This window comes from Tyto alba, unplaced genomic scaffold, assembly GCF_018691265.1.
Source record: "Tyto alba isolate M040663 unplaced genomic scaffold, T.alba_DEE_v4.0 Super-Scaffold_34, whole genome shotgun sequence".
In the NCBI taxonomy this organism is placed as follows: domain Eukaryota; kingdom Metazoa; phylum Chordata; class Aves; order Strigiformes; family Tytonidae; genus Tyto; species Tyto alba.
Genome location: NW_024881309.1, coordinates 4086218 through 4101476, shown reverse-complemented (window position 1 = coordinate 4101476; position 15259 = coordinate 4086218). Strand labels below are relative to the sequence as shown.

At 56.2% G+C, this 15259-nt stretch overlaps 1 protein-coding gene across 1 annotated transcript; it reads right to left on the bottom strand.

Annotated features, from left to right (window-relative positions):
• Nucleotide 1: 1 nt before the first annotated feature.
• Nucleotides 2–7722, bottom strand: LOC116959736 (tumor necrosis factor receptor superfamily member 10A-like). Its single transcript, XM_042801494.1, has 10 exons — nucleotides 7507–7722; nucleotides 3460–3574; nucleotides 3028–3156; nucleotides 2448–2562; nucleotides 2272–2360; nucleotides 2063–2158; nucleotides 1893–1933; nucleotides 1288–1425; nucleotides 745–826; nucleotides 2–602 (listed from the first exon to the last, which is right to left on the bottom strand). The coding sequence occupies exons 1-10, from the start codon at nucleotides 7570–7572 to the stop codon at nucleotides 310–312; spliced, it is 1164 nt and encodes a 387-aa protein (XP_042657428.1). The 5' UTR covers nucleotides 7573–7722; the 3' UTR covers nucleotides 2–309.
• Nucleotides 7723–15259: the final 7537 nt, after the last annotated feature.

The following is a 15259-nucleotide window of genomic DNA, read 5'->3' as shown; positions in this document are numbered from 1 at the left end:
GCTTCCAAGTGAGACAGTCCTGGAAGCAGCTTGCAGTAGTTTTAGGCTCTTTGCATTGATCCAGTGAAATCAAGGCGTCAGTTTGGATTTCACAAGGAAGCACCAACATCGAGCCCACAGTTTTGGCAGAGAGGACCATGAGGTTTGTGCTTCATGAGAGGATCAACTCCTCTGGGCTCAGCTGAACTGTACAATGGCTTCAAAAAGAAAAGCGCCAAAGGAGAGCTATAAAAAGACAAAACTCAAGTTTTCTTAGAGGTATTCGTGTCTGCAGCTTAAAGTAGGAAGATGCAGGGCTTGCCCTGCTCCTCAGCTCACTTCGTATTGGAAATATCCCTGCTGGACTAGCTTGGAGGAGATGTCCTCTGCAATCCCTCCGAGATTGATCTGGTGCAGGGTCTCCAGCAGCGTGTTCACAGAGGCGTTCATCCCTTCTCTGTTCTGCCACGTGTTGAGCATCTGGAAGAAGGGCTCCAGTGAATACCTGTCGTTCATCTCCGCGAGGACAATGTCGTTCTCCAGCAGATCAAGGGCTCGGCCGTATCTCTTCCAGTCCTTGTAGGGCACATCTCGGGCAAAGATGTCAAAAGAGCGTCGCAAAACTAGAGTAGGGGAAGGGAAAAGCTCAGAGAACAGGGTAGAGCACAGACAGCTGGGTCAGAAAGGATTTTGCCCAGAAAGCTCATCCTGCAGGCTCGCCCCTTCCCTGCCCCTCCAGCACACCCCTTGGGCCCCAACACTTACTGGTAACGGGGTCTTTTCCTTGCACTGGAACCAGATTCCTCCTGGGTTTCACACTGGGATCTGAGGTCCTCGGCACCATCACCTGGAAAGACAACATCCTACAGCACCCACCAAAGCGCCAGCACAAATGCTGTCCCCAGGTCCCGTTAATGAGGGGGTTGGAGACCCTATCCCTCTCTCCGGGGGCTGATGGGGCAGGAGATCATCACACACCCGCCCCCGGACACCCATCGTTTCCTAGCTTTGGCATGGCAGCAGGCCACGAGCAGGGGAGAGCTGCCTCGTGGGTCCCAGTCAGGGGGAGAAGAGCTGTCTGTTTGCTCAGCACCAGCATTAAATCTGCAGAGGACCCTGGCAGCTGACTGCAACAAGCGGATTTGGCAGTCCTAAACCCAAGGCAAGGACAAGAAACCCCTCGCTGTCTCCATGCAGAAACCACGGTCCAGCCCTGGAAGCCCTCCCAAGCTGATCAGCTTGGTGACGGCAGAGGAAACATTCAGACCTCAGCTGAGCACCACGGAGCAGAGGGGCACTCTCATGTACCTCCGGCCCCGGAGCGCTGGGAGTCACCGAACCCGACGCCCTGGGGAGCAGCTGATCCCAGTACTGCTCGTTGCGGATGTTGTCCTGTGTCCCCAGGCCCCCCCTCTGGTACCTCGTCAGCTGCCGCACCACGTAGTCCTGCGGCAGGAGAGAAGCACAAACCAGCCGAGTCGGGTGGTCCCGGGAGGGCAGGGCGCACACCAGCCCCCTCAGGGAGACCGACTATGGTGGCAGGACCCTGCCGTGGTTTCAAGGGCGTGACTCGCTTGCTCATCTTGAGCTTGAAGGGGCCCCAGTCCAGCACAGCCCTCCCTTTAACCTGGGGTCCCCACCAGGGACCCTGGATGTGCCAGCCCCTCTGCCACAGGAGGGTTAATAGCACTGGAGAGGGGGCTGCAAGCACCCCACATACGGCAGGGCACTACCAGAGACCCTCCTCTGCTTGGCCCAGCTCCTGCAAGGGTGAGCCTCAGCCCCCTGCTCCTCCAGCCCTCCCAGGAGCTGCAGGCAAAGTGGGGAGTGAAGGGCACGGGGGACCTCACCCCAGTCCCACAAATGGAGCCGCCAGCCCCCCAACCCCAACATCCCCCCCCCCCCCAACTCACCACCACGCTGCAGGACTTCCCACTCAGGTCTCTCCCATCCCCTGGAAGATGAAAACAGTGCTGTGATCCCTCTCTCCCCAGGCAGGTCCCTCTTCCCACCCAGCCCACACCCACGCAGAGCCCCCCGGCCAGGGCGAGCGTTTGGGGGGTCCCCTGCACCCCGTGCTCACCTGGGGAACGGCAGCAGCAGTACTTCCTGACGACCCAGATGAGCACCACCAGCAGCACAACAAAGCAGGCCACTGAGGCGGCCATGATCAAGTTGTCTAAAGTGAATAAAACCGGGGGCGTGGGGAGCTGCTCCTGGTCTTCTCAGCAGCAGCTCACACCCCCGTCCCTCCGCCTGTCCTCCCTCCTCCAGCAGCCCCCCCCCACTTACTAGAGGTGCTGGAGGTGGTGGTGGGGGGACCGCACTGGCGGTCGCTGTGTGGGGTGCAGGGAGCCAGCTCCACTTCATCCTTGGGACACCTGGGAAAGGGGGGAGACGGGGCAGGCTCAGGGGCCGGGGCTCCCAGCGCAGACCCCGGCGGGACCCCGCCGCGTCGCCCAGCTCACCGGGGCCGGCACTTCTGGCACATCTCGCAGGGGTGGTCCGGGGAGCAGAAAGTGCCGTTCCTGCAGGCGCACTGCGTGTCCCTCACCGCCTGGCAGGGACTCAGCTCCACCTGATCTGCGGGCGAGAGGAGAGACCGCTCTACCCCAGCCCCTCCACACCACGCTCCTCCAAACGCTTCCTTCGTTAACGCGGCTAACGACCCGAGCTGACCCACATGCCTGGGGAACACCAAGTCACTCTCTACTAGTGAGTTTCAGCCTTACCCTTTCCTGCCCCACACCTCACCGTGCCCAAGAGAAAAGCAATGCTTGCATCAAAGCTCCATGAGCAGCCTACAACGCTGCCGTGAGCCCAATCCTCCCGGTCCTTGCTGGAGGTCTCGTGTCCAAGCTTTGCACAAGGGATGCTGCATCGAACAGAGACACAGGCCTGGCACAAACCGCTACACCAATTCCAGAGCCAGCCTGCTCCCCGCAGCCTGAGCCACTCTTTGGGGACCGTGCTCTTAAATAGAGAGGTCTCAGCTGAACCCAGCCCGTGCTATCAGCCAGCATCACCCTCTTTCACACCAGCTCTTACCTTCCCTACACGTCCGGCACCCAAGGCACTTGGGAAAGTCATTTGGATACTCGATGTATTCATCTTCTTTACATGGCAAGCACTTGCTGGAGCCATTTTGCTCTTCACAGTGCTCTGCAACGTAAGTGCCTGCAGGAAGGGGTGTTGGAGAAGAGGAGGAGAAAGAAACGGTGTATCTGTGAACATAGAGCACAGGATGGCGAGGTCTTTCCAGACAGCGAGTTGATTCCACTGCTAGGGGAGTTAAGAGGCAAATTAGGAACCATCAAAAGGAAAATGTTCCCAGAATGAGTCCTCATATCTCACTACGGCATAGCAGGGGAGAGCTGGAGCACTCACTGCCTCCTCGCGAGGAGGAAGGACACAGGGGCTCTGCAGGCATAAACATGGTGAGGCTGCACGGGGTGTGATCGATGTTTGAGACCATCTTACCCGCGGGGCACTTCTTGCAATAGTGGTCTCTGTCTTGGACTTGGTAAAACTCTTCCCCTCCCCTGCTTGGGTCCCTCTTATTCAGTGCTGCTGCATCTATTCTCAAAAGAATCTCCTGTTAAAAAAATATGGAAAAACTTGGGTTAAAAACCACCCCAAGTCCATCGGGCAAGGGAAGAAAGAGAAGGGCAAGAGCTGCTCTGCCCATTGTGCTCAGGCAGAGCAGGAGAGGAGCTCTGGGATGGCTCAGAGCCGCTGGACCTGGTGGCCAGACCTCCCCTTGCCACAAGTGAAGGGCACTTTCCCCATACGAGGGTGGTTATTTCCTTGGCAAAGCATCAGGAGGAGGTTTGCAGAGGGATTCCTGCATGCCAGGTTATCAGCAAGGTAAAGGCTCACTAATGTTTCCTTAGGATAACATCAGGCCCTCCTTTCCTTCCCCAATTTCTGAGTGAGTGAACCAACAGCACTGAAGAAAATGGAAGGGTAGGGAAGTGGAGCAGGGAGGGCGTTTGTGGGGAGGAAACCAGCCCCGTGTCAAGGCTGGTACGTGGCTTCTGTGCCCACAAGAAACACCCGGGCTGCTCCGGGCTCCCGCGGGACAGCACGGCCTCCAGCGTTTCCGTGTCATCCCCATTATCTTGCTGTGGATAGGGAAGCCAACGGCCCCGTTTCCGCCAGCTCACCATGCACCTTTCTGCTGGCTCAGCAATTTCTGTGCCGGCTGGGTCACTCCAGCTGCAGGGGGATGATGCTGAACAGGAGCGGGCACTCACCCCGTCAGGGTTTGGAGGGCCTTTGGGCACCCCAGTGTCCCCAAGGGGGACAATACTCTTGGCCTCTCAACTAGCACAGCTGCTCCATGGATAGAAATGGATATAAATCTGCCCCCACCTCCAGCCTCTGCCCCCTTCCCTGGGCTATAGGGTGTGATGGTGCCTGGCCACGCTGTGTGCTGCACGTGCTTTTCCCCTTCCCCTCCCATACACAGAGAACAAAACCTGCATCTTAAAGCAAATATTTCTTCAGTGAGTCAGAAGCTGCCTTGAAAGGCTGAAACAATAGAGTCCCGAGCTGTCCCGCCATCCCCTGGGCCAGCCTGGCCATCTACAGAGCAGATCATCCCCCCCCCCCCTCCTCTCCAGACACTTCCCACACTTGTACAAGGAAGGGTGTGAGCACCAGCAGCAGCAGGTCCGACTGTCACGAGGCTGCAGAGGGTGACACAAACAACACCGCCGAGACCGGCCAGGCCATGGAAAGGGCGATCCCCCCTCCCACCACCACAGCACAGACGCCCCCGAGCCCGGGCCAGCCCAGGAACGGAACGGGGCCGTCTCCAGAGCCCTGCTTGGAGGGATCAAATCCACTTCCCTCCAATGGCTTCTAGCTCCGCACTGCCCACTGCTGCTTTCTCTGGCCGGGAGGGTTTGCAAGTTTATAAAGTGCTTTTCTATCCAGTATAGGAGATAAGTCTGGATTTTACCTCTCGGCCACAAGCAGCTCTCAGGGCTTTACCCACTCTGGTCTTGAAAGTCTCTGGGGACTCAGACCGGGCAGCCTGTCCCACTGCCTCACTGTCCCCACGAGGGAATAAAAAAAAGTCTTTCTTCCCCACTCAAACTCTGCCAGGCCGTGAAGGTGATCAGAGCAACAACACAACATTATCCACTGTTTGTAAAGGCCCCTTAGGCACAGGATTTCATTGCTTTTCATGAAACAGCGACTCAGCAGAGCTTGCAGAAGTGCACGATAAGGTTATCAGCCCACACCACTTTCCCCAGCAAGTGCAGTTCAAGTACATCATCCCACCACAGAGCCCTTGGCAGGCGAGGGCTGCCATCCCTGACTAACCTATCAGTCTTGCAAAGCACGGGGAGAAACCAGGCTGGGAGCCGTGGGCGAGACGCAATGGTATTCAAGCGTAGTTTTCACCCACAGTAAACATCCCAAGAAAGCAACGTTGCCTCAAGGCAGAGGAATTACCAGGCACAGGAATCCCCAATACCCTCACCAGCTAAAAGCCTCTTCCTTCTGGATAATCAGGTCCAAAGAAAAAGCTCTGGGAAGCATCGAGCTTTGAACTTTTCTTCCAACCCCAATTTGGTTTTCTCCTGAAGTGATCCCAAGGAAGGAGTTGGACCCTACAGTAGAGGACTGACCCCTTGCTGAACTCCTGACCATCAATGAACATTTATGCAGCATTGATATGCGGCCCTGGATTGTAGCAAGAGAGGCTCTTAGCCAGCAGTGTTAAGGACCAGAGATAAGTGAGATGACAGGCAAGAGACCCTGCTCCAAGGGCACACGTCTGATGAACGCAGGGATTTTCCCCCCAGACTTCCTGCAGATGAAATTGGAGCTCCAGCAAATGAAGAGATCCAGCGGCATTCCTCTTCAGGAGCTTGTTGGCCAGGTCCAGGCATGATGCAACAAGCATTGGTGAGCAGAGGAAGGAACCGCAGCCACAATATCGTATGATTACCACGTGGGGCATCATCAGTCCTGATCGGTTCCCTCACCCCTTTTCTTTTATTAAAAAGAAGAGGGGGGAAAAAAGGAAGAAACTGTTAAGAGCACTCCCTTAGGTGATGCGTTTAGTAAGGTCTGAGTCTATGAGGCAAGTCTAAATAAACTCTGATAAACAACATAGGGAAGGAACTGGATGAGAAGCTGACTCTTTTTTAAAAACCTGTCACGGGCAGTGCTGATTTAAGCGAGAGTAATTCCACCATGGGAGCTGCAACCACGGCTCCGCCGTGCTCCCTCACAGCAGCAGGATTACAGGTCAGTCCTGGGATAAAACTCAGGGCAGGATCCCCCGGGTAAAACTCAGGGCAGGATCCCCCGGGTAAAACTCAGGGCAGGATCCCACTGACTTCAGGTGAGACGAGACTTTAGGTATTTCTGAGCTCTATAGCAACACTCAATCCACGGGGAGACATGGGAAAATCCCACGGCAGGTGGGATTTTCTATCCGAAAAGTCAGCAGCGCTCAGGGTTTGGACATCATTTGGGCATGTTGGAGAGGCAGAATTCCTGCACCAAGCAGCCCAGAGCTGCCCACACCCATGCCCGATGTTTTCAAACATCCCGCGCGGTCTTGTCATGGCCATGAGATCCCGGCACAGAATGGCAAACAAGGCTTGGAAGCAAAAGGAGCGGAAATCCCCTGCAGAGGCAGCGCTCGAGCCTTCCAGCCCCACGTCACCTCTGAACCCCCCAGCCCTCACGCCACCACCGGCCCAAGCGCCTGCGCTCTCGCCCGCTGCCCCACACCCACGAGGGCTGAGATCACCCTTCCCGTCCCACCTCCACGCTGCTGCTTCCCCCCTGCCCCACAGCCTCGGCCTCATCCCCCACCCCCCGTGCCCAGGTGAGCCCCCATACCCCTGCTCCCCTCCCATGGGCCTTGCCCAAGTGACACCCCCCCCCCCCAGTCCCCACCTGCCCAGGTGTCCCCCCCCGTAGCCTCAGTTTCCCCCACATACCCCGTGCCCTGCGAGCCACCCTAGAGCTTCAGCCCCCCACATCCCCTGGACTAGATGAGCCCCTAGATCAGGTGAGCCCCCCATAACCCCGGCTCCCCCCACACCTGGACCAGGTGAGCCCCACTATACCCCCAGCTTCCCCCCCCATAGCCTCTAACCCACAGGAGCCCCTACCTCCTGATCCTGCCCTGCCATAATCGCTGATAAAGATCACACACACCCACCCCCCAAATCCCCCAGATCTCCCCCAGGTAAGCCCCCAGCCCCATTTACACCCAGGGGCACCCCCCAATTCACACAGCCCTCTCCCCCCCCCCCCCCCCCGACTGACTGAACCGGCACCCCCAGCCCAAGGCAGCCCCCCAACCACCCCTGCTGCCCCCTCCCCACTTTACCCCCCGCTCCAGGACCCTTTCCCAGCCCGGCGGCCCATGCCCCTCGACGGTGCGGCAAGCCCGGGCATGCCGCGGCAACACCGAGCGGCGCCGCCGGGGGTCCCGGGGCTCCCCCCGACACCCACGCGGGCTCCCCACGACCGGTCCGCGGCCCCACGCACCGTGACCACCAGCAGCAGAAGCGGGAGGCAGCGCCGTCGGGGCGCGCGGAGCAGCGCCCGGCGCATCTTGCGCGGAGCCGGGGCGGGGGGGGAAGCGGAGCGGAGCGCGGTGGCCGCGGCACCGGGCGCGGCTCGGGGACGGCGACGGTACCGGGCACGGCTCGGGACGGGCCCGGGCACGGCTCTGCCACGACGGGACGAGTAAATCCCAGTACGGTCAATGGGACCATATGGAGCGGCGGGGCGGACCGCGCGTATTTATACAGCGCGGGGGGGCGGGGGAGGAAGAGGAGGAGGAGGAAAAGGAGGGCTGGCCCAGGGCACGGATCGCTGCTAAACCTCCTGGTGCTCCTGCCACTACCGAGAAACCGCACCAGGGTTTCAGTGTGGGGTTTACTAACAGTCCGGTTTGCCGGGGGAGTTGAACTTTCACCGAACTTTTATTTTTTAGCGCATTTTATTTCCCCGCTGCCTCGCCTTTTTTTTTTTTTTTTCCTCTCTTTTTTTTTTTTTTAAATTCTTTTTTTTTTTTTTTTTTTCTTTTTCCCCATGCCAAAATTGGTTTCAAAGCTCCCAATTCAGATGGGAGCCATCAGGAATGTTTCTCCCAGGGTGTTCTTCCTTGGCTGGCTTGCATTTTTTCCCCATCACGCAGCATCCGCCTCAAGCGAGCAAATCCTCAGGTTTTTTGTTCTCCAGGGAAAAGAGGGTTACACAAATACACCCTGGCGAGAAATTCCAGCCACTGCCGGATCTCCCCGGGACGGGCCACAGCCGCGCAAGGTGCACAGCATAGCTCTGCCGAAATGCTTGCCTGTCTTGCAGAACAGTCATCTTTTTGCCTCTGAGATGAAAAGTGGGGAAATTCCACCTAGGGTTGTGTTTTTTTGTTTTTTGGTTTTTTTTTGGGTGGTAGTGGTGGTGGTGTTTTGTTTTTTGTGGGGTGGAACTTGAGCTGGAAGGGAAAAAAATTGAAAAAGTTAAACCTTTGGACTTTCTCCCATTACACAATCAGCTCTTTTGCGGTCCAGTTATCTGGATAGCGTGTAAGAAAAATCACTCTGACAAAACTATGATCTCACTGGCACCACGGAGATGTAGTGGGGTGACTCCTATGATGGAGTGTTGGGACAGAAGGATACCAGCTCTTTAGGAGGGCCAGGCAGGGGAGATGAGGAAGGGGGGTCACCTTCGAGATCAGTGACCTGCTGGAGTGCGGGGAGCTCTGCCTGGGGATGGGTCAGGATTAAAGAGAGGGCAGGGCCAGGAGACCTTATAGTGGGGGTCTGCTACAGGCCACCCGACCAGGAAGACCGAGCCGACGAGGCCTCTCTAGACAGAGAGGAGCAGCCTCACATTCACAAGCCCTGGTCCTCGTGGGGGGACTGCAACCACCCCCACATCTGTTGGAGGGACAACCCAGCCGGGCAAAAGCAATCCAGGAGGTTCCTGGAATGCCTCGATGAGAGCTTCCTTCTCCAAGTGACGGAGGAGCCAACGAGGAGAGGAGCTGTGCTGGACCTTGTTCTCACCAACAAGGAGGGGCTGGTGGGGAGTGTGAAGCTCAGGGGCAGCCTTGGCTGCAGTGACCGTGAAACGGTGGAGTTCAAGATCCTGAGGGCAGCGGGGAGGGCGCGCAGCAAGCTCGCCAGCCTGGGCTGCAGGAGAGCAGCCTGTGGCCTCTTCAGGGATCTGCTGGGTAGAGGAGCATGGGATAAAGCCCTGGAGGGAAGAGGGGCCCAAGAAAGCTGGTTGATAGTCAAGGATCACCTCCTCCAAGCCCAGGAGACCACGAAGATGCTCGGGGGGGCTGGAGCAGCTCCCCTGGGAGGCCGGGCTGAGAGAGTTGGGGGGGTTCAGCCTGGAGAAGAGAAGGCTCCGGGGAGCCCTTCGAGCGGCCTCCCAGGGCTTAAAGGGGGGACAGGAGAGGTGGGGAGGGACTCTGGGTCAGGGGGTGGGGGTAGGACGAGGGGTGACGATTTTAAACTGACAGAGGGCAGATTTAGATTTAAGGCAGAAATTGTTCCCTGTGCGGGGGGTGAGGCGCTGGCCCAGGGTGCCCAGAGCAGCTGTGGCTGCCCCCTCCCTGGAAGGGTTCAAGGCCAGGTTGGACGGGGCTGGGAGCCCCCTGGGCTGGGGGAAGGGGGCCCTGCCCGGGGCAGGGGGTGGCACTGGGGGGGCTTTAAGGTCCCTTCCGACCCAAACCAGTCTGTGATTCTGTGAAAAGAAAGACGAGGCAGAGATGTGGTGACTTGTTAATTTTTTCCTAGCCCTGAACTCCGAGCTAAGTAATCCTGGTGTGTGTTAGCAGGATATAACAGCCCAAGGCTTCAGGCGGGTTCCCTCCCTCCCTCCAAAATGCCATGACTCACCGGAGGCTGCGAATGATTAACTTCGGAGTGACTGATGCTTTTCTGAGCACTGCCCAAGGCAGAGGCAACTGCAGGTGAGATCCTGAAAATGGGTGGCAGGGCTCAGGTGGGGCTGCAGGAAAAAAAGCTGCTCGCCAGGTACAGAGCTCAGTGGATTAAAAATCTGGGTGCCAAGGGGGCTGCTGACCAGCTTGCTGGTGCCATCGTCAGCCCCAGGACCTGGAGGAAGGCAGTGAGGCTCCTCGGGTCCAAGGGGACCACCAGAGCCGTTGCTGACCCACTCAAGATGTGGATATTTGGGAAGCATCTTTGGTGACCACACTCGTGGCAGAGCGAGTCCTTGTGCACCCAGCCATGCCGAGGAATGGAAACCTGGTTTTCTCCTTGCAGAAGTTAGGGCCTGTTTATTCTGAAAGTAATTAAGCTGAAGCGTGATTTAAAGGAGAAGAAGAATTCCTGCTTGCTTCCTGGGTGGGTACTTGTATTACAAGCCCCAAAAGTATGCAGGGCCTTTTGTTTAACCAAAACCATGTGTTCTCTGCTCTAGATACCACTGACTTCAGCTGAAGTCATTTGGGTCCTTAGAGAACAATTAATTTTTTCACTTAGGTCAGAATAAGTGCTAGTCCACTGCATTTGCATATTCTGTGCAGATTCAGTGGGATGGGGAAGGACACAGTCCGTCCCCTCTTTGAAAAATGAACCTGATGCTCTTTAGGGAACGGCCATAAACTCAAGACAGGAGGAGGCTGGATGTGGAGCAAGGGGGACACAGAAGTGGAGATTCCCAGTTTGCCCCATAGTTTATACTGGGCCCTCAGACACATCTCAGCAGTGAGACTGACACTCAGCATTCAGATCCCAAGACCTCATCCTTCCCCTGTCAAACACTTGTTACGAAGCTGCAGTGCCTTCTCCGTCCACCTCAATCTCCCCATTTATAAAATTGGACTAAGAGAGTTATCTGTGCTGACAAACCACAGAGATAATGTTTTTACACAGCTCCAAACAAAGATGGCTTTGTGGCTGACCCATGGGTATTTAAGCTACTGAGCGAGGTCAGCGACGGTCACCCTCTCCCACTCCCCAGCCATCCCGAGGGGTGGGACACCCTGGTAAATACGTCATTCACCCGCCAAGCAAGAATTTCCACCCCAGCAGTGCTGACTCTTTCCATTTAAGGCTGATTTGTAGGGCCGGCTCTAGTCCTGGATGAGAGAGGGGTGTGTGTTTATCACCCAAGGCCAGGCCTCCTGGCAGGCACCAAGTCCTTATCGCCTGCAGCCTGCTCATCCCGCAGCTCCCTCTGAACCAGGAGCCCCCCAGCACCCGGGGAGGCTGCACCACAGCAGAAGCATCGGGGGTAAATTAAGCACACTGAGAAGAAAAGAGGACCCACCGTGGGTTTGGGATACCAAATTCCCTCCCTGCTTCCTCAGTTCCGTTGCACATAGAAAATGAAATGAGTGCAAGGGTTTTGAGCAGTGCTGTGGCTTGTCTCCTGCTCCCTCGCCGCGGGGAGAAGGGAGATTGGAGCCCAAACTGCCCACACAGGACAGCCATAATAAATGAAGCCCAGTCTTATCGGCCATGGTTAGTGGTTAAGCTCGTGCAAGCTGGCTGCCTCTGCGAAGCTCAACAGTTCAGACCCTTGAAATATTCGTGTCCTGTCTAATGCAGTGCCTGTTTGCTCACTGTCCATTTTTCAAAGAGATTGGGGGGGTGAAGGAGGCTCTAATCTCCCCTTCCAGAGCATTGCGCTTTTAACTGTGATCCTCAGCACACCCCGGGGAGGTGATGGGGTACGTGCCTATATGTATTATTTTTGAACATCAGCATCAGTTTTACCTTCAGCTTTTTGTTGCCTCTCATCTGTTTTTGTGCCTGGGAGGAATCTGAAGCCACCTGATAATTTTGACCTTCCCCCCGCCAGATAAACAAATGATTTGTCTCATAAATGTCAGGTTCCTCTTTAAAAGAGGGAGGAAAAGGTTTTGCAAGCAGTCTAGGCTGTGAACTTCATGAGAACAGAGCTCAACTCCCCTCTTCACCGCAGCCCCCTCCTTGGGCAAGCCTGGGCAAACCACCCAGTCCCTCAGTGCCTCAGTTTCCCCTCTGTGGCAGAGGGATGCTCACACTTCTGTTTTCACTCCCTTTGCCTGCCTTATCTTTGGGATTCAGGAAATGCTCGGGGAAAGCAGGTGGATCTCCTCATCTCTTCTCCCTTCATCTTTCCTGATGCAGCTTCCCTGCCTCTGAGCATGCAGCCACTGGACAGGGGAAAGGGTTAAACGCTTCTCCTTCCCCTGCCAACCCAGCAAGGGGAAATTTTAAACAGCAAATGTAGAGTCTACTCCCTTCCCTCCTCCCTTTCATCCCCTTGAACCAGGACTTAAAAGGAGCTCTGGGATGGAGAAGGGTGAGGGTGTTGCAGACTGTGAGCTGCAGCCCAATATCCAGACCAAGGTGCTTGCTGGCTTCAAAACTGAAGCAGAAACCTCTGGCTCAGCAGGTCTGCAGTTTGAAATGATCAATATTGCATAAAATCCAGCTTTCTACTCAACCTTGGAGAGTCCCATCCCGGGTTAAATCTCCACGGGGCAAAGCTAGGATGTTACAAACTCCTAGAAAAGCCTGTGGCCACCCCGCAAATACCTGCTCTCACAGCCCAACTGCTCCGGCGGCAGCAAGACCCGTGGCCGTGGCAGAGCAGAGCTGTCTCCTGCCAAACCACTGCCCAGCGGGACCAGTCTCATCTCCTGCCATGCGTAAGCCCCGAGTCTTCACGAAAGGACCGAGCTGCTGTTGTTATATCTCCTTGCACAGCTACAAAAGCAAATGAAAAACTGGCTTTGGGGGTTATGCAGAGGATGCCTTGAATCTCTTCCCCAAAGTTCTCAAAGCACATGGATACATTCTTCAGCCAATATATATTTTTAATTTCTATCTTGTATCACAGTTTTTTCCAGAGCTGAATTTCCATGAGGGTTTCTCACGTGGCAGGATCCTGTGGGAGCGGCATCAGACAATCGTTTGGCTCTTTTTATTGCTGAACATGTGATGCCCTGGACTAACAGCCTGCAGTGCCACAAGTTCAAGGCCGATTTTTTCAGGCATACACAGCCCCATGCGGTTCCTTTGAACAAGACTCGTGGTCAGATGCTGCTGTTCAGCTTCCTGAATGCAGTGTTTGCTTTGCTGACTGCCGCCAGAACGTGCCCTCCTTAGCAGGGGAGAGCCAGGCTGGTTTTTAGCAGAAGGGTTCCTGGAGATGTCAGGTCCTCGGGTATGAATGGCTTTACAGTTAGAAGGCGACATTATTTTGGGGCTAGCGCTCAAAGGATCAATATAAAATTTCAGCTTGACATGGAAAGCTTGGAAGAAGATAAAAATAGGCTCTTGCCTCTGCTGAGTCATCTCGTGATTTAAAACATGGATCAGGGTGTGTTTAAAGGCTGCTCTGAGACCTGCTGAATTCCCCACAGGTCTGGCCAGGGGAAGACAGCCAAGACGGTGTGACCAAACCCTCTGAATGGATCATGGATGGCTTTTATTTACCAGTATCAATGCTCTTTGTCAGCAGGGCTGCATTAAGGACAGACTCTGACAATGAATGTAAAAAAACTTCAATGAAAATGAAACCAGCAGCCACTCGTGGTTCCATGAATGCACCACAGCCCAAACAGGCTTCAGAACAGCTCAGCAGCCTCAGGAAACCCTCGTAACAAAAACACAGGGTAAACCAAGCTCCACGTCTTGTGTCTCTGAGGTCACAGCTTGGGTGATTTCTCCCTGATTTCTGGAGAAAGCCTGCGGGTACAAGGTGGTTCTTGCATCCCAGCAGCTACAGGGTTAAGCTGATGACTGCACAGCACCAGTCTGACTCAGAGCCTGCCAGAGGAATGGAAGCACAGGCAGACGGACCAAAGCAATCCTCCCCTCTGTGCCTCTCAGGGAAGCCAAACACAACTGAGGAACATGGAAAGTCCAAGCACACGTGTTGGGGGTGTTAATGGTTCTGTCTCCATCACACAAGGGCTGATTAACCCAAGTGTGCCCGTGACGGACAGGGCACCCCAGAGCTGAGGTCCCAGACACAGTTTGATTCCCGCCCTGCTCTGCAAGAAATATCACATATGGCGAATGCAGTGATACAGAAATACCCAGAACTTGGCAGCTCTGGCTTCAGCGAGAGCATTTGCCTCCCCTTTTTTCAGCAGCATTGAGCCTTGCTCTGGAAACATCAGACTTCGCAGGAAGCAGCTCCTCTCCTGCATCCCAACATTCATGTGATGCCCCTTGGGCAACGGGGGAGAATGGCAATCATGCTGCCAAAACCCAGAGAAGCAGCTGCGAAAGGACAGGAAAGTCAACATTTGTGGATGTTCGCTGAGACAGGAGCTGCTGCCACAACCCTCAGCAGCCCCGGCAAGGCCAGGCTGGAGCAGCCCCGGTGTCTGCCGGGGCTGTTCTCAGCACGTGCCCGTGGGACTGGGACTTTAGCGGTGCAGTTTCTCCCTCTTCAGATCTCCTCCAACGTACCAAGCACCAGCTGCCTGCAGCAGTTGGATTCCGCTCGCCACCGCTGTGCCGCTGGCTCAGCCCTGCATGATTTGTGGGGTTTGTGTGTGCGCAGCTCCCCTTCTGCCATCGATGACTGTACAACCCTGCCTTTGAAGCATTAGCGGGGCGATTTTTGCTCGGAAGGTGTGCTGCGGTGCTGCAGGTCCCTGGGATGACATGGGGGGGGGAATCTCCAGTCTCGGATGTTTGCAGCCAGGGCTGACCCTGCTGAACCACCACCACTTCTGTCCACCAAGAGCTCCTGTCAGGCTCTGCACCTTGCTGGGCCACAGCAGCAAAACGCAAACAGCCTTAGTTTTCACTTGGTTCCTCTGAATTCGAAGCACAGGTGGACTGTGAAGGCAAAAGCCACCCCTCGCCACATTAATCCTGTGTGGTTCACCACACAAAAAAGTCGATCCCCTTGGTGTTTTTGCCAGGGGCCCCCGCCCGCCTTCGCTCCAGCTTGGGTTTGAAGGACACTGCGGGGGGGGGTGTGTGGAGGCTGAGGGCCCCAGAGCAGGCCCACAGCCGCCTCAGCCTCCAAGACCGACTCCGGCAAGCAGGCGAGGAGGGGAAAACCCGTTCTCCCGTTCTGCAGAATAACATCACACCCTAACCACCCCCCCCGTGACGTCACCACATGACGTGTGTTTTCGGGGTGCGGGGCGGGAGGGGGGGGCTGGGGTTCGCTCCCCACAGTCGCTGCGACGCGCGGCGGGAAGGCGGCGGTACGCAGTGCGCAGGCGCAGGGCCGCACCACAGCAGGCGGGGGGGGGTGGCAGTGCGGAGCGGCCCCCACAAAGGCGGCGTGTGTG

Bases quoted from the DNA above. Each gene is read 5' to 3' on its own strand.
- LOC116959736 (XM_042801494.1), bottom strand. From the start codon at position 7,572: ATGCGCCGGGCGCTGCTCCGCGCGCCCCGACGGCGCTGCCTCCCGCTT. The intron at 3,575-7,506 runs GTGCGTGGGGCC...TTTTTTTAACAG, and splicing joins TTCTGCTGCTGGTGGTCACG to GAGATTCTTTTGAGAATAGA. The intron at 603-744 runs GTAAGTGTTGGG...CCCCTACTCTAG, and splicing joins AGGAAAAGACCCCGTTACCA to TTTTGCGACGCTCTTTTGAC.